General features: G+C 30.0%; 1 protein-coding gene across 1 annotated transcript in view; it reads left to right on the top strand.

Annotated features, from left to right (window-relative positions):
* The window catches only part of LOC145259187 (transcription initiation factor TFIID subunit 2-like), a 108296-nt gene that overhangs the window by 52106 nt on the left and 36684 nt on the right, over window positions 1-19506 (top strand). Inside the window, exons 13-18 of the mRNA XM_080116963.1 lie at window positions 1280-1372; window positions 4635-4696; window positions 5735-5849; window positions 10322-10431; window positions 14346-14411; window positions 15668-15800. Coding sequence (XP_079973089.1) covers window positions 1280-1372; window positions 4635-4696; window positions 5735-5849; window positions 10322-10431; window positions 14346-14411; window positions 15668-15800 — 579 coding nt within the window. The remainder of the gene's footprint in view (window positions 1-1279; window positions 1373-4634; window positions 4697-5734; window positions 5850-10321; window positions 10432-14345; window positions 14412-15667; window positions 15801-19506) is intronic.

The following is a 19506-nucleotide window of genomic DNA, read 5'->3' as shown; positions in this document are numbered from 1 at the left end:
CAAACATTGATGGAGAATAAATCTTCTGTCATTTTTGATGGAGGGTATGTGAATATTTCTTTTTTTTTTTTACCTGAAAATGACAAATATTTACATTATTAGATTTTCGATTTTGCATTTTCAAAATAGATGGCAATGGAAATATTTACACTTTCTATAGAAATAAATGTTGATATTGCATAGCATTTTGCAAAAAGTTGCCTTCATTCATGTAAACACAAGGTTATTAAAAAATACAGAAAAATCTTTGATGTATGTACTTGTCACTGAATGAAAATGCCATCTTCCAAAAATTATGTAAATTGATCAAGAAGAATAAAGAAAATCATTTTTCTTTTTACAATTTTTAGCAATTTTAATAGTAAATAATAGCCATTACAAGGCTGATTTTGATCTCAGTAGTTCAAATTAAGTTGTCTCCCTTTGTTTGTTAAAAATGGCGAAGTGAGACATGACATTCTCACTTCCTCATAAAATTTGTTTTTCTTAGTAAATTTAAAAACTACTTGATCAATTTACGTGATTTTTTGCATACATCATAAAGATTTTTTGTTTTTTAATTAGGTTTAATTATTGACAAGAATCATTTTTTTGTACCTACCAAGTGATGTTCTAGACTTTTTATATTTTATTTTTGTTTCAGCTTTTGTTTTTTGTTTTGTTAATTAAATTTTTTTTTTTACAAAATTATTGGTTTTAATAGTATTTTTCTTAAATTTAATAATCACTGTATTATTTGATCAATAAATTATTATTTAAACCAAATTATTACTTAAACTATTAATAATTTTATCATAGTAATGTCTTTTTAATCTCTGTTTATAGAATTATTGAATTTAAATAGCTTGTTCTTTACATGCTGTAAAGCAAACCAAAATAAAAAATGAGGTTTTTCTAAAGATTTTAAAGAAGTTAATCTTTTTGGAGAAAACATTTTTCTTGTCCCCCTTTCATTATAAATTATAAAAGAAAAATATATCTACTCTAAATGTTTTCTTAGCTAGAATAAGTATTTTCAGAAAGAAACTGAAGCGATATAAAATATTTTCCTGTCAATAATGTAGTGGAAGAATAAAACAAAAAATTAGCAAATTCAAATCATTATTAATATGTCAGATGGATTGATACTTGCTTTTGACTAAAATAATTCACAAGATGACTATGTATTGATAAAGAAGAAGAACAGAGAATAAATAAATAGAACTATGTCTTGCTATATATGCTAATATCATGTATTACTAGCACACATAAAATGTAAAAATTATTTTTTTTTTTTAAGGTTTTTAATAAACTCTTAGCTCTTGCTTTTACTGCCTCTCAACAAAGATTTGGATCTAATAGCTGGTCTAATATGTTGCTGTCTACAAATTCTGTAAGTTTCACTATTGTACTATATATTATGATTTTGCAATTTCTTTTTCAAATTGACTGTACTTTTTGCATGTTTGTTCGTTCTCCAACAAAAGGAGGGTGGACCTGTAAATTCACCCTCGTCCGTTCGTCTGTCCACACTTTTCTCAATAACTACGCCTTAGAAATTTTTGAAATTTTGCACAAACATTAAACATGATATGAGTAAAATAAGTAATAGAACAGATTTTCCGGGAAAACTCTTGTTGCCCCCCCCCCCAGAAGTGACTTTCTGATTAAAATGGCTAAAATTGACACTTTTGTGCTTATTAAAAAAAAAATTGATTTTTATAAAACTTTCTGAAAAGTTGTAACTAACTCATTTCTATATAATTTTGTTTGTCTATACTTCATGATAACTCTTGGGTGTGCCCCAGGGGCTCTTTTAGGGCTAATAAAAATGCTCCATTTTTGGTACTATTTTACCATATTTGTCCAAAATTTTCTGTCTATGTCTATTTAGCAGTTTTGCATGGTGCTAAACTCAAATTTAAATATGTTAAGGCCTTGGGGACTTTTAGGGTTAAATGGGGGGGGGGGCAGTCATTTCTTTTTTTTGCATGTTGCAGAACTCAGATTTACATATGCTAAGGCCTAAAACTGCACTGTTTGTTCATTTTCGCCAGGATTTGACATCTTGTGGGGTCTTTTGGGGCTTAATGGCAGGGGCAGGGGCAAATGCTGAACTTTTTTTATGCCTCGTTCACTATGCACTCATGGGGGACCATGCATGCTTCACTTGTTATAAATGAAACAGCTTTGGTAGTGTTTTGCTTAATTTTTTTATTTTGTTTTATTTTTTGTTTTTTCAATAAGCGAAAAAGAATTTCATATATATATATATATTAGTCCTTGTGCGAAAGAGCAGGACACAAAATGTTTTAAATAATAATAATAGAATAACAATAACAAAGACTTTTGCTGGCGAGGACTACTATTGACCGTAACCAGTTATACAGTCCTTTTGAAATTTTCATCTCTATTTTTCTCGTTATGTACTGAATATTTGTTAATGAAATCTATATGAAATATGTTCCTTATTAAATTTTAAATATTTTCTATTCTGAAAGAAGCTTAAAAAATTTAATCTAAAAAAGTTATTTTACAGTTTTTGTTAAAAAAATTAAGATTTTCTCATTATTCAGACCGGTATTACAAAGAGGGAGTTGTAAAAAATGAGTTGTGGTGTGAGGAGAAATACAAACTGAAACAATATTCAGACCTGTAATGATACAAAGAGGGGGTTGCAAAAATGAGTTGTGGTGTGAGGAGAAATACAAACTGAAATAGAAAGGAGAGTTTTAAAATATAATCTTAAAAAGATAAGATACAAGTTAGAAAAGCATTTCATCCAAGGCATGAAAATTGTTAAACAAAATGTTTTTACTATAGGCTTTAAAAATAAAGGTACAAGATTCAATTTGAAATTTATTTATCTTCAAAGTGCACTTTTATAAATTTTACAAAGTAAGGTATAAAAATTTAATTTAAATTGAATAAAAAAATTACCTTGGATTTATTTTATGTAACGTACATTTTGTTGCAATTTAAAAACATTATCTTTCATCTAGCAATTAATGATATAGATATAAAATTACAAAAGTACATTACATAAAATAAATCCAAGGTAATTTTTTGATTCAATTTAAATTAAATTTTTATACATTACTTTGTAAAATTTATAAAAGTGCACTTTGAAGATAAATAAATTTCAAATTGAATCTTATATCTTTATTTTTAAAGCCTATAGTAAAAACATTTTGTTTAACAATTTTCATGCCTTGGATGAAATGCTTTTATCACTTGTGTGTATATATATATATATATATATATATATATATATATATATATATATATATATATATACAGATGCAGTTAACTTTGTAAAATTTTATAAGAAAAATTAATTAAAATGTCACTCTTTAAATCTCTTAAAACATGATAATATCCAAGGAGGCACATAATTGCAAAAGCAACTCCTCATTTAACTCAGTTTATGAAGAATTTATGCGAGAATATAAAAATGTAGATTATGCATGATTCACGATTGCGTGAGGCAATTAATGAAGTATCCATTTTCCAAACATGGCAACCTTTCCAAATTGTTGAGGATAACAAGAAACATTTGTATGGTTTGAAGAAAACTTCATTACCAATTTTTCAACTGATATTGCAGTTTTTTTTTTTTGTTTTTTTTTAAAGTGATTCCACAAAGAACCCTTCATCAAACTAAACTGGACATCCTGATCGATTTTTATTTTTAAGAGCAAGATATCCATTTTTAATTTTGTAAACCATCTTCTGTACTTTCTTTCAATCTTGTGCATAAGCTTAGTTAATATTTCAAGTCACCTTGGCTGAAGATTCACCTTTTCTAAACTTATTAGCAAGTGCATCTTAGATTCTCTTTAGATTCTATAATCTTTTATATGTTGTCAACAGCGAAATTTTATTGTTTGAAATATTCAGACTGTTGTTCTATATATTATCTTATATTATTCTCACAGTGTTTCGGCCAATGTAACCTCTGACAGTCCTCAGGTTTATCTTGTCGAATTGAGGAATTTTTCTGTCAAATTCTGGAATCTGTACTGAATTTCAAACAGAACTTTTTATTTAATTCATGCTTTTATTTTGTCGGCCATGACCAGGTAGAAGTCTTATCTTAAACAATTTGCATTTGTATTCTTAGTATCATCACCACTGAGGATTGAATCTTCAATCTCCAGAAAAAAAAGTCACTTAGAACTGAATTTTACTTAGTAGTTTATCCATTATTCCACAGGGTCATTGCATTGATTACATAAAGAGACCCATTTTAAATTCTGTACAGATTCCCAAGTTGGACAGTTCATTATCTATAAATATTATTCAGTTCCATTAGACATTCCCACGTACTATTAAATTTAAGAGAGTTAAAATTCGGACAGAACTTATGGGATAACTTAATATAAATTTAAATAATGAAAATAGATATAAATATATCGATTCACTGTTTTAGTTAAAGTATCAATTAGCGTGTAAAATATCTTAATGTTCATTGAAGTTAAAAACTTGGAGTAATGCTAGCTATGCCAGCAGGTAAAAATTTTATTAAACCAATGATGACATTATTTTTTGTTTGCAACATTTGCATTTCTATCTAGTTACTTGTTGCTTCTACATGTTTGCTAATTAAAGCATAAATAATATTTTCATCCATTTTTTTTTCATATTTCTTTCAGTTTTTGAAAATCATCTCAACTGTTACAGGAAAAGATATACAGCCATACATCGACCAGTGGGTGTATCCTTTTGTTTGAAAATATTATACGCATACAGACACAGAGTTTAATGACATCTCCAACAGAGTTATTCTTACCCTGCTACTAAAATTTTATTTAAAAAGTTAATGAAAAAATTAAAATGACCTTAGATTAACCTCATAAGAGGCGCTTGAACATGATTTAAACTCATATTTCACATCAAAACCTAAAGAATTTTACAAGTGAGGCATTTATAAGCTCATTGACAGATGGAATCAAGTTATAGAGCAAAGGTTGTTATTATTATGAATAAAAATTTTCTAAAATACAATCTGTATTTTCAAGATAAAATTTTAAATCGGCAAAAACTTTTGTACCAACCTGATAGAACCTAATAAGATTGTGGACTTTTTCATTCTTCATACAAAATCGAAACAATAAATTAATAATCAATTTTAAACTTGTCATCAAAGTAGTCATATTTATTTATGGCTATGTGTTTATTTTTTATCTGTGTTTTTAATTATAAAAAGTTTATTTCAATAAGTCTATTCATAGGAAAGCAAAGTTTTTTTTGTTTTCTTCATAAAGATTTAGACATTGCGTTTGGTTTGGTTGTTTTGTTTTACGGCATATCAACCATTTTTGGGTTATTTAATGCCGAATCCAGTAATTTAAAAAGGTTTTAATGCTTCAAGATCTTTATATCTTCACATATAAGCTCACTTAAGGAGCAATTGCCATAGTTGGACTAAGATTCATTGTGTTTGCTATTTAAATGAAAATTGTTGCTTTGTTTTTGTTTTGTTTTTTTTTACTTTGCAGAACATAGTTGAAGATCAGTCATAATCGTTTTATAATGGAGTTTACACGTCTGTCTATAATCAAAAAGGGAAATGAAAAAACAATAACATCAATGTTTGATGCATTTTATGTTAGGAGGCCAATATCTTCAGACAATCTGATCTCATAGCATCAGATTAGATGTTATGGGATGACATCATAATAGATAAGCCATTGTCTCGGATGATAGGAAAATGCTCTTGAACATATCATTGTTATCCTTAATGTATAATTAGATGTCAAAGTGGATGTGCTCGGTTCTTGGGAAATTTTGTTTTTAATCGTAAAAGAAATGTAGTTGAATTGGAAATAAAGCAAGATTACAATGCAAGAGGATCTATGAAATATGTGGTAAGTAAAGTTGAATAATATTCTTTGTAGATTACGATGAGTTGATGTTAGTAAGTTCTCTACCCATATAAGAGTTAGATACGTCCTCGGGTGATATACTGTTGCTACATCTGTGGAGGTATTGCTCAGAACATTCTTTCTTGCCTTGACAGAACGGAATTAACTTTGAAATCTAGTCTACTGTGTATGTATGAGGGGGGGGGTCTCTTCTGGTCTCTAGAATCCCTTTCTCACAGAAGAGACATTGCTAGTCTCTCTCTCTCTTCTCTATCATTATTTCCATGAAAGGTGCTTGATTGAGTTCTAATCTTTGCAAGACATTCACAGTATGAACTTGCCTTGCTACCATAATGAAAAATGACTTTCCTTTTGCGCCCAGTGGAATTTCCATAGACAAAGCTTCTGTGAAAGTGATTCTTGCCTGTGGAACATATTACCACACAACTGCTTCCCAGTAGATTATAATTTAGTCATCTTCAAATCTAAAGCCAACAAATTCTTGTTATAAACCGCCCCATAAGTAATCAAATGGAATTCTTACCTTGGATTAATGTTAGCACTCTCATGATATCCCCCAGCTCTCTGTTAACATTCATGCTGTCCAATTCACCCATATCTTTGAGTGGCTCTTGGCCTTCATAAGTAGTGACTAAATAATAAAAAAAGAGGGAGTCTGATGTTTTGATATACAAATATGAATTTGTTTCAGAATTTTTTAGATGAAGATTGATGTACTATTTGATTTATTCGAACTACTATTTTCATCTTGGTTGTTATGTTCACAATGTTTCAACATCATGTATAGGTCATTGGTTATTGGTTACAAAGTAGGATGTTGAAACCATATGTCAAGGTTTGATTCATTTATGTTGAAGAGTCAAGTATCACTAGTTATAATGCGCATGAAAAATACTTGAGGGTAGGGTCACTGGCTCAGTAAGAAAATTCATAGTAACATAGGTCTTGCTGGTCCTTCCATTCTGCAGCCAGGCATGACTTAAAGGCATTTACCGAAGAGACATTAATGGTGTGGGAACTTAGCCTGTTCCAAACGCTGTTAGAGAAGAACTGGTCATGTGAGCCAGGATGATGCTGGATCTGCATCTTTAGGTTGTGTCCCCTGGTAGATGGGTTGAAGGCTGGAGCAAACAAGCAATTGCCATAGTTGGTGCAAGATCTTTTATTAGCAATACACATGAAAAAATTGAAATAGCTTAAAGTATTTCAATATTGGTATGCATAGAAAGAGCTTGATGAGCTAAGAAAGAATCTTTTTAAATTTTTAAAATCTGATTAAAATTAAGGAAGTTATGGCTATTTTTGTGCCTCACACGTTTGGATATTTTTCCCTCTTTAAGACCATATGCGTTTCGTCACATTTTTTATGCTACTTTTTCAGTAAAAATGTCATATCTTTGTTAAAACACAAGACTAAGAAATAAAATTTACCATATAAGTGTATTTTTGTACAAGGAATCAGAATATGCAACTGAAAATCTCCCAAAGTTTATGGTTTCCAAATAATCTGCAGTAATGTGCATAAATATGCAGCAATTCCTTAAAAATGCCATGTATCCATAAACAGAAAAGAAGTTGGAGAACTCAAAGTTGAATTGTAATGTGCTTTATGTACAAAAAACTTAAATCTAAACATAAGACCATTTAAAAATGAATATATTGCAATATTTCTTTGGTATTATTGTAGATTAACACCTTCTGTTTAACCCCACTCAACTCCTTCTGACCACCCCTCCAAAATGTGATTCTACCTTTTTAGGAAATTATGTATAAAATGCCATGAAAAACTTTAATGAAAGATAAACAAATTATTTTAGAATTGAATGTAAAATAATTTCCTATTACAGGTCATTCTAGCATTTTCATCTGTTTTTTTTTTCTATGGGAAAATATGCATGCTTTTTTTAAGATGATTATGTGTAGTTTTAAGAGGGCTTCTATGCAATGAGAATATGGGGAGGGTTGCCATTCGGACTTTGAATTAATTGTAGGGCTAAGGAAAATTATGTGTGAACATACTGAAAACTTGACAGAGATAAAGCTAACAAAAACAATATTAGAGGGGGGAGCGGTTAGTTTCACAAAAATTTAATGTAAAATAATTCACCATTTCCTGGCCATTCTAGCATTTTAGGACAGTTAACCAATTTATTTTTATGTGTATTTTTCTTTAAGGAAGGATCTATTTTTTGTTTGTTTGTTTTAGATGCTTGTATGTGGCTTACAGAGGTATTTTGTTGGGGGGGGGCTTGCCACTCGAACTTAGTGTTATTGTTAGGGTTAAAGAGTGTTTTAGGAGGAGACTTGCCACACATAATTTGGATTAGAGGTGAAGTCAAAGAAAATTCCATAAATTTGTTGATTTCTATTTTCGAGGTTAAAGGTGTTAATTCCATAGGCCGTTTATACTACGCTGGAGCAGGTTGTAAAAATATCTTTCGCTTAATAAGTAGAAAAAAAAAATAACAAAATAAAAAGCTTCCTAATTGTAGTTTGATGTGTTTTCTAACTGCTTTTAAAATTTCAAGAATATTGATATAGATTTTGAGGGTTTGTATTACTATACACAGATTCAAAAAAACAAATATATAACAAATAAATGTTATCAAAAGCAAGTTACTTTTCTACCTAACTGGATAATTTTTTTATTGTTTTTATTTAATGTAACATGTTTATTCAGCTTGAAAACAGTGTTTACCGATGTTTTGGAAAATTTTTAATGGCGGCCGACTCTCTTGAAACGGTAAGTTTGGGGAAAAGAGTTAAAAATAAAAAAGTAGACAAAATACTGCTAGAAACTCGCTCAATATATGTTACCGTAACATAGGCTGACATATATTCGGTGAGTTTTTAACAGTATTTTGTATAGTTTTTTTTTATTCTTAATTCCTTTTCTCAAACTTACCGTGTCAAAGAGAGTTGGGCCGGGCGCCATTTTTAATTTTCCAATACATCGGTAAACACTGTACGTTTTTCGAGCTGAATAAACATGTTACATTAAATAAAAACACTAGAAAATTATCCAGTTAGGTAGAAAAGTAACTTATCTTGCCTTTGATAACATTTATTTGTTACATATTTGTTTTTTGACAACTTTTTCGAATCTATGTATAAACGAGATTTTGATATATTTTGATTTTGAAAAAAAACATTTGTGGCTGTTCGCAGTAAAACATTGTTTTAATTCGCTGTTCAAAACTAATTTAAAGAATAAAAGTGCATGCAAGCTATATATCTACAAAAGTTTATTTTGTTTTTTTAACCATGTTTTTAAATTTGACGACAAATGTGAGAAATTGCAACAGATTCATAATGCCGAATTGGTTGGGATTGTTGTTATTATAGATTCTGAAAACCGAAGAGTTCTAAACTAATGTTATTCTGATAACAAAATAGTTCTAATTAAACATAAGAACATTTATATTCATATTTTCATGTTTTTCTTAATTCGTTCTTGAATAAAAATTAAAGAACGCGTGTTGTTTACACTGTACTATTGCTGATTCTACAGGCTGGAGCTGCTGCTGCTGCTTCTAGTAATACTAACTTCATTTGACCAAATTCGAGAAATAGAAACAATTTTTTTTTCGGGTAGGTCCTTTTAAATTATCAATTACCGCGGTCCTACTCTACATAAAATAATACTTTTAATTGATAAAGATAGTAAAAAGATTGATTTACTTACTACTGGGTGTCCGAAGAATTTTTTTTTCAAAATGTTCGATACTCCTCATATTAAAGTCTTATTTTTAACACGACAAAAAAAGAAATGGTCAAAAATATTTTGGACACTTGACAGTATTAAGATTAACACCTCTTCTGATTGTTTCTCAAATTTCATGACGAAATTCTTCATACAATCACGGTACGGACCTTTAGAAAACAGGGGGGGGTCATTACAAAACCTTACCGAAAATGCCATTTTATGACGTTCACATTTTTATCACTTTATTTGCTTAAAACTCTTAAAATATATAATGTACATTCATATTTATTAATTCATTTGAAAGTATATTCATTTCCGAACAAAACAGTAGTAATTTGAAGACTTGAAGTGCTTTGGTTTAAAAAATATGGCTATTTTAGTAGAACTACCTTGAAATCTGTGATTATCCAAAGCGTTTTTTCGTCCATGTGTATTACTACTTTTATGGTAGATCTTATCGAAACACCTTATCTTGTAGGCCTGTATTATATCAATACTTTGTCAGCAGAATTCAAGAATAGAGAGGTTGAACTGATGTAAGCTCTGACATTCTTCAGGCGCATTTTTTTTTTAATGTAGGAATTCCTGATGCCGATCAAAAAGTATATTGGCCAAAACATAATGAAAACAATAGAAAGAGAATCCCAAAGATTCAGACAACAATTATATTATTGAATTGCATTTTTAATTATTTTATTTCCTTTTTGTTGTTAATCTGAATGCTTTATTTTGCTTGTCTTCTTTTCAGGGTCCATTGACTGTCATTATTCAGGAATTGGATGGTTCTTTCAGTCACAACTTCAAAATTGAGGAAAATAAAATCAAATTTGAAATAACATGTCATTCAAAAAGTAGAAGGTCAGTCAAAATCATATTATAATGGAGTTTACGTGTTTGTCTATAACCAAAACAATGTCACTACTTACATCACAATTCCCCAACATTTTTTTTTACTTCTTCAAGTGATTTTATTTTAAAATTCAAAACATCTAAAAAATTATGTATTATATTATTTACCTTTTCAACCTAATATATGTCCATACTTTAACACTCTATTAAGAAACGTTTATATGGACATTTTTCTTCTACCAGTCTTACTAAGAGAGAGATGGCTTTGGATTGCTGGTCACTCCTACAAAAGTAAACTGAAACTTCTGAGTGATATCTTTGCATGGAGAAGTAAGTCAGAAATTGAGTGACACTCTCCTATACAATCCATTATGTAGCAAAAGATCAGTTGGAAGATCATGTTACACCTACATTTACCAACTCATAGAAGACTCTGGATACTATCTAGAGGATCTACTGACAGTGATGTCTGACAAAGAGAATGAATTGGGAGAATCTGAGAAGAATACTCAACCTAAATGATTAATACCAAATTCAATTATATATTTTATATTTCAAATATAAATCTTGGTTGCTTGTTTAGTTTTAGACTTTCAGAAAAATCTTTGATATACGTACTTGTCACAAAATGAAGATGCCATATTCCAAAAGTTAAGTAAATTGATGAAGTACTTTTTTTTTTTAATTAAGAAAATCAAATTTTATGAGGATGTGAGGAGGAAATCAGAAGTGGCTATATAGTTTTAAATTTTGCTAAAATTAAAGAGCGACAGTTCTATTACAGAGATTTTGTATGTATTCAAAATGATTAAAACTTATAAAATTTAATTTTCTTAATTAAACAAACTCAGACTACTATGATCAATTTACATGATGTTTGGAACATGAAATTTTCATTCTATGACCAGTACGTACATAATAAATATTTTTCTCTATTTTTGCTTTTTTTTTTTTTTTTAATCAAGTGCAATTGTAAATAAGCACCAAGTTTTTTTTTTAAAATACAAAGTTGTATTAATCATTCAATAGTGTATGGCAAAAGCTATAAATACTTTTTTTATTTGTATGTTAACTGCTTTTTAATACAGGGAAAAATCTTATGAATTTGTTGAAAAATCATCCTTTATATTATCCATTAGAGTAAACAATTGTTTTGGCCTATACTAAAATATGTAGAATGTTCACCAGATATGTGCTTATTTTTCTTAGTTAACGAACAGTGTTAAGTGTTGAGCTATTCTGTAGAACGAAGATAGCGGTATTAGATGCAGTCGGCGAAGAATCAATGCAGTTATGCTCTCGAGTGTTGAGTGATTCTGTAAAATAAAAATGGCAGCAGTAGATCTAGTCGTGTCAAGATGGAGACTGATAGCGAACAGACTGGAATCCAAAATTCGATATTTTTATGAGGTCGGAGAATTCTCATTGGTTGATTGTCTTAACACGTAGTTATAAATAAGATCGTCCAAATTCTGGGAGTCATACAAACATTTTATCCATATATATATATATATATATATATATATAAACAAAACAAACAGCAACATCTTTTTGTTTTTACTTGGGAGCCACCACTTATCAAGGCTCAAAGGCTACTTGAGGATAAGATTTAATGAATGTAATGTGATAGTGTAATAATCAATAATGGTGTAAATCAGGTAGAATTTGATTATTTATGGAGACGGTTCAACAAGAATTTGTCCACATTAGATTTGAAGGCTATCCTGTTTTATTCAACCAGGAAGCCAGCGGAACATCTACAAGGAGAAACTTTTATTGCATTCCGTCTTTCTATTTTACAATCCATACTAAAAGTCTTTTTTTTTTTTCTAGTTATTTAATTTCATATAAATTCTTTTATATCATCGTATAATATGTTGCACACAAGCTATCTTATGTTTCATCAACATAAATATGCAATTCAGTTAAAAGCAGTATCAAAATAATGATTCCATAAGTGAATGGAGTGTTAATTAACTTTTTTTCTTTTACTTATCAAAACTCGGAGGCCACTCTAGGATAATAAGTTAGGTAGATTGTGAGACATGATTAGTAATGGTGGAATTTGGGTAGGGATTGATTGTTTAAGACGACGACTCAACAGGACTTATTTACATTAGATTTGAAAATAAGCATGTTATAGTCAGTTGGGAAGCAGCCCCACAGTACTGTATGCCACAGACAGATAGTTAAGAGGATTAATGATTTCTAATTATTTGGTTACATGTGAATACATATTTAAAATTATGTGGTGGGTAAATCTTAAAAGAAAACAGTGATGTGAGTTCTGTTTTTTTTTTTTTTTTTTTTTTTTTTTTTTTTTTTTTGTAATTCAGAAAAAACAAAATTTGCTTTCTCTCATAAGAAAGTCAAATTGTTAGAGCTTTACATTCTTATTCCCCCCCCCAATTGTTTCGATGTTATTTCTCTTTCTTTTTTTATCTGCTTATATCCATTGCTTCCCCTTCCCCAACAAAAAAAATGAGATTTTGCTTTATGGATTATAAGTGAATATTCCACCCCCTTAGATTGGGATATTAATTCCATTTTGATACATTTTTATTTCTTATGAAACAAGTTGGTTATTTCGTTGAATTAAAGTAAATCCATTATGATACATTACAATTTCTTAGAAAACAAATAAGCCATTTTTATGCATTTGTGAATTTTTAAAAATAATATTAAGATAAACATGGCCTTGTGCATTCACTGTGTTGGCTGTGATAAGCCCACTTTTTGTGCTGGGCCAAAGTTGTTGTCCGATCAGTCCGGCAACATCAGGATTCTTCCTCTAAAGCAAAAAAAAAACATCAAAAAAAAACACAAGCGTAGTTTATAAACAAATAATGAAAATTTATTCATTTTTTGGATGTTACAAGTGGTACTCACTTTCCTGAGGTTGAATGGCAGACTTTCAGAATGAGTTTTGCCTCACCAAATTGAAGCACACAAGTTTTATTGACACAGGTCTCCATTTAGGGGGGGGGGGGGTATCTGCAGATAACTCTGGGTTTTAGTTTTCTCAGCGTGACTTTCCCATTCAATAAGGTGCTTATTTTTTCTAATAAAGAAAATATCACTTGAGTAGTCAGACTTTGGCTAGAGATATTTTCAGTTTTCTGTGCCCTTCTTTCTTTCTTTGGCCAAGTATCCATCATCTGCAATGTCTATGATGCATATGCACCAACAAAACATGTAATGCAGTTCATGTTTACATTAGTATAGAAAGTGATTCATTTATTTTCATATATGTATATGCTTTTATTTTCTCCAAACAAGGCATAGTGTTACTGTGATAGGAGCCAGATTTCTAGAGGTAACCTAGGTGATGAGTTGTTTGTTCACATTACATTCAAATTTCTGCTTGTTGGTACAATTAGAAAAACAGGATGGAGGAAGGGAAGTCCAAGCACAAGCAGTCCAGGGAAAGAATTTCTCAAAGTAGAAAATATTTCGGCATCTAGAGATCTCTCCAATAAAGGGGTGGGATTTTGCTGCTACTTGAATCACTACAAATGTAGTAAGTTTCTCAGGGTACATTCCATGAAAGTATTTGTAAAACAATAACAGGGATGCAACACTCGTGATCAGGGGCTGGAGCTTGGCAGATAATGCTGAACCTCTTAGCCAAAAGACGTTTTTTGTACCCTATCCAAAGGGAGAAGCTAGCAATTGGTGCATCAGCAGTTCAATCTTTCTACTATCAAGTATTTCCATGCAATAAAAGGTAAAAATAAAAAAGAAATTTAATTTAAGAATCTTAAGATATCATCTCGAAAATTTAGGTAGTCAATTTTTTTTTATTAGTTTCATTTTTTAGAATTTTTATTTTATGATTTTATCTTTGATGCATTTGACATTTAAGGTTTTATTGAAAAATTGAAAAACCATTCTCTTTTTTTTCTCTTTCTATTTTTATACAGGAATAAAAAAAAGAAAATCCCTTTAATGACTGGTGAGGAAGTCGATATGGACCTTAGTGCTATGGAGTAAGAAAACATTTTTGGGATTGTGTTATTTATATATTCATAATATTATTTATGTATATATAATGTTATTTATTTGTGTATAATGCTATTTATTTATACATAATGTCATTTATTTCTATATAATATTTGCTTATATATAATTTTATTTATATAATCAATTATTTTTTATTTAGAATACTCATAATTGAATGTATTCAATTATTTTTCAGAAGAACGTTAATCATATACAATATATATGTGTGGGTGTATGCATGAATGTGTGTATATATATGTGTTTGTATATGTACTTGTGTGTGTCTGTATATATATATATTCTGTGTATTTAGACAGCATTTTTACATTTTAGCAAACATTGTTAAAAAAACAAAGCATCTGCATAATTATGCTTTTTTTATTTTCTTCAATTTTTCTTATGGGTTTTTTTTGTGTTAAAATCTAAAAACAAAATATATCTTCCATATGTATTGCAAACGTTTTTGATTGTTCATCAAATCATCATCAGATGAAAAAACAAAGAAAGAAAAAAAGAGAATTTCAAAAGCTATGAAAGTGGATTTCACTAAATTATTGTGAATAATTCTTCTCATAGTTCTGGGACTTGTTTTGCACTCTTTTGCCAGTTTTCAAATGGACCTCTTCGGGTTCCACCATAACCATCTCTGGAACAAGGTCTTTGGTACATTGTGGCGTTTTCTATTCAAGGAGGTACCTTATTCTGTAGAACATTTCAGTGTTCAAAACAGTTTATCCTCAAACTTTAGTGCTTTTTGCAATATTTGAATTAGGTGTACAGTATAATCATGTTGACACACTAGTTCTCATTTAATCGCTAAAGTTAAGCGACGTTGAATCTGATCAGTACTAGATGAGTGACCATTTGGGAATACCGGCCAAGTATGTAGGAGAATGGCAACACCTCCCTACAAATAAAACTACAAAAACTAACACTGTTTCCTCTGACTGACATAGACATGTGACTTGGAATCGTTTGTGAATTTAATATTTCCTAAAAGTTCCCTCCCTTATAGGAAGTCAGCTCAATGCATTTCTACTCAGTACATCATGTATGGTTTCACATTTTTGGGTTAATTTCATAATATAGGAAAATAATTTTGAAAATATATTTGCTAAATATAACTTGGCAATAATAAAAATTTAGTGATTTCATATGAGCAAATGGTTTTAAATCGATATTCTCAAATCGATTCATCAAAGTTATGCCTTATCATGTATAATATTTCCTTTTCTAATTCCAGTGCTGAATCTCCAGTCCTCTGGCTCAGAGTTGATCCTGAAATGACCTTACTCCGTAAAGTGACTTGGGAACAGCCAGACTACATGTGGCAATATCAGCTTAAATATGAGAGAGATGTTGTGGCACAATGTGAGGTAAGAATTTGAAACCCTATATTTAATAGTGTAAATTGCAGCTTTAAAATTTAATAATTTATAAACAACATTCTACTTTTAATTCATTTCATTGCTGTTATGAAAAGATACAAATCTGTATAAATAAAACAGTAGATGTATTTGTGTGTGTGTGTGTGTAAATATTTAACCGATAAACTCTTAAACTACTCGTCACATAACATTGAAATTAATAGGAAATAGTAATCATACACCAAAGATGGTTTATAATGAGTGAAATCTTTGTTTGGATGGACGAATAAAGCATACAGAAATATATTTGCAAACTGAAATTCAAAATGTTCATTTCAACTTGCCAGCATATTTCTATTATTTTTGCACATGCGCAAATTCATTCATAGTTTGAAGTGGTTTAGTTTTAAATCTTTCTTCTCTATCTGTTGATAGCTCAAACGATAGGGAACATGGCTGGAGCGCTAAATGTTTTGGTTTTGATCCTAGCTGATGGCATTCAAGTCAATTTTTTTTCTTTTTTAAACTTTTGAAATCAGTACTATATAGATATAATATTCAATAGAAAATTGGCTCTGTAATAATAAATACGAAATCTGCATGAATTAAAATATATTTAAGCATAGTTTATGATCGGGTAAGGCCAAGCGCCCTCCTCTTGTAATGTAATAAATGCAAAGCTATTTGGTGATGTGCTTTGTAAATGACCGACTCAACACAAGTCTGGTTATTGAATTTGGTTTTGTTTACACTAGAAGATTATCTGGAATCTTTAAGTATCCCCTTCTTATTATTTTTATTTGTTTATTATTTATTTATTTATATATATATATATATATATAATCGAAAAATTTTATTATTAAAAATTTATTCAAATTTTAAAAAAACATAGACCTGTAAGGAGTACAAATAAACAAGAAAGACCTTATTCCGTACAGTTTCGAAAATTCAATTCTTCTCATCAGAGGAAAGAGGTTTGCAAAATATACAATAAATTTTGCAGGTTAATGCATTGAAAGAAACTACAAATATGAAATTAATCATACTTGCATAAAAAAGTTAATAAACAGTTAGTGACAGTTTATGGGGATTCAAAATGTGTTAGGATGATTAATTGGAATCAGAAATTGGAAAAAGTGACAAATTTGGGGGTATCGGGATCGATATCAGAATAAAAAAAAATTGGTACCTATTTTCCAATGCCAAAACAATTCTTTTAATTGTCTTTTTTTATTTGATTTTGTTTAAAGCAAAATCTTCCATTGCTGGTAATAATGTTAAAATAATAAATATTTATTGATTTTCAAATCCCAGTAAAGCTAAAATCTATAGATCATACTGCACAAGTGTATTTTACGTTTAGGAAAATATCTGCATATTTAATGTGTGTTCTTTTACAGAAATTGGGGAAAATAACAACTCCATAGTTAAATATTTAGAGATTTATAAAGAATCGGAATCAGGAATTTAGTATGGAATCAGGAATTTAGTATGGAATTGGGAAAAATATTGGAATCGTCCCATCCCTAATATATATACAATCACATGAGTAGAAATTATTGTGGATTCGGCAAGAGAAAAGTGTATATTTAAAAATAGAAGGTTGGAAATGTTTCAAATTATTTTATATTTATTTTTTATATTATATATGACATTACTTTACTATGTGAAGTGTTTATTTTCATTTTATGTGTGTGAGGATGTTTAATATTTGTGCAAGGTATGTTTATAATTATGTCTTTCGCTCATTTTTTTTCCAGTATGTGTGAATGTGTATTTGTACTGCTTGCAGTGCATGTGCAAATGTGAGGAGAGTGTAAGTGTATTTTTGTTGGTGTATTTTATAAGTGTGCGTGTCAGATTTTGTATATGTCTGTATGTGCATGTATCAGTGGGCATGTATATATTTGTTCTCTATGGTTATATGTTAGACTGTCATGAGGAAATGATGATGGTGTATATGTGTATATTGCATCTTGTGTGTATGTGTGGTTCAGTCAGTGTGTTTGTTTTATTCAGTGTGAGTCTTTAAAGAACAATTTTTGTGTATTTTTTATTTAGTGTATTTTTAATGGCTATAATTTTGTTAGGCTTATTGTGTTTTTAATCCTTTTTTGTTTTTGTTCCTCTGTGTTCTGTTTTTTTTTTTTTCCTGGAATTTGGCTGGGATAAATTATTCTTTCATCTTTAGAAAAAGTACATGTAAAGTAAATTATGATTTTTTTTTTTTTTTTTTTTTTTTTTTTTTTTTCAGGACGTAAAAATATTATCCAAACTATTGATCAATTTTATGCCAAATCTCAACAAATACAAAATGAGTGGAACAATCCTAACAAAATGTATTAAATTATTTTTAAAATTACCTGAGTAATAATTGAAAACAACAAAAATTGTTCCTCAAAAATAGTGGATATCCTCTTTTCCGCAGTGTTATTAAGAGGATATCCACTACCACTAATACAGAAAGGTATTGAACTGGCTGAAAAAAGTCTAATAGACCAACTAAGAATCCCAAAAGAACACAACAAAGAACAAATTTTAGCATACGTCTCTACACACAACACAAACAACCCAGAACTATTCACACAGATAACAAAAAACCTTATCCTCCTCAATCAGAACGACAAACTAAACAACATACTTAAAACAACAAAAATAATAAAAAGCAAACGCCAACCCAAAAACTTAAAACACATCCTAACTTCCTCAAAACTCGTTCCACACACTACAAAAGGGGTTACAAAATGCAACAAACCGCGATGTGGAGTATGTGACATAATAATAGAAGGAAATACATACACATTCAAAATCCCAGCACAAACATTCAAAATAAAAAAGGATCTAAATTGCACTTCCAGAAATATAGTATATGCACTAAGATGCACAGCATGCAACAAATCCTACATAGGTGCCACCAAAAATTTCAGCAATAGAGTGGCTTTACATAAGAGCAACATCAAAATTGCAGATAACAGACACCTCTGTGTTTCAAAACACGTACACACATGTAGTGGAAACAGCTTCAAAATAATGCCAATCTTCCAAACAGACAATTATTTTTATTTACTTTCACAGGAAAAAACTTCATCACAAGATTCACTCCTGAACTGAACAGAGCCTAATATCAACACACAAAAACATGAAATGCAAGGCACACTCGCATGCACATCCATACACATATACACACCCACACATAAATCAGAACCGACACATTAAAACACACACACGTGTGCGCGCATACAACCACACACAGACATAACACCCCTATCTCTAATACAACACACTGAACAATACCAACCCTACTTAACCTCGAAACCAACAACACTAGGAAACACCTAGAACCATAGTATAATATCCGTTCCAACACCTCTCTCCCCCCTCAGTCAGTGGAGGAGAAATCTCTCATGACTGAGACAACTATCATCCCTTCTATCATCCCCCTCCCATACCTATACCCCTCCAATTGGCCCCTCCCCTCTGCGGAACGAGATCTTCCCCACACTAGGAACCGATCCTGGGTCTGGCCATACCCACATGGGTAGACAAATAAATAGAAACATTAAAAAATCCCCTATACATATTTTTAAATACACCCCTCTATCTAAACAAACATAATATAAAGAGTACCCGAAAAGACTGAAACGAAAAATCACAATACTAAAATCTAAGAATCCAAAAAATAAATATCAAAATAGAATGAAAGCACCCCTACCCT

The sequence above is a fragment of the Euprymna scolopes genome, chromosome 3 (genome assembly GCF_053919585.1).
Source record: "Euprymna scolopes isolate OS-2025 chromosome 3, ASM5391958v1, whole genome shotgun sequence".
Taxonomy (NCBI): domain Eukaryota; kingdom Metazoa; phylum Mollusca; class Cephalopoda; order Sepiida; family Sepiolidae; genus Euprymna; species Euprymna scolopes.
The sequence above is the reverse complement of the archived record's forward strand: the minus strand, read 5'-3'. Positions and strand labels throughout refer to the sequence as shown.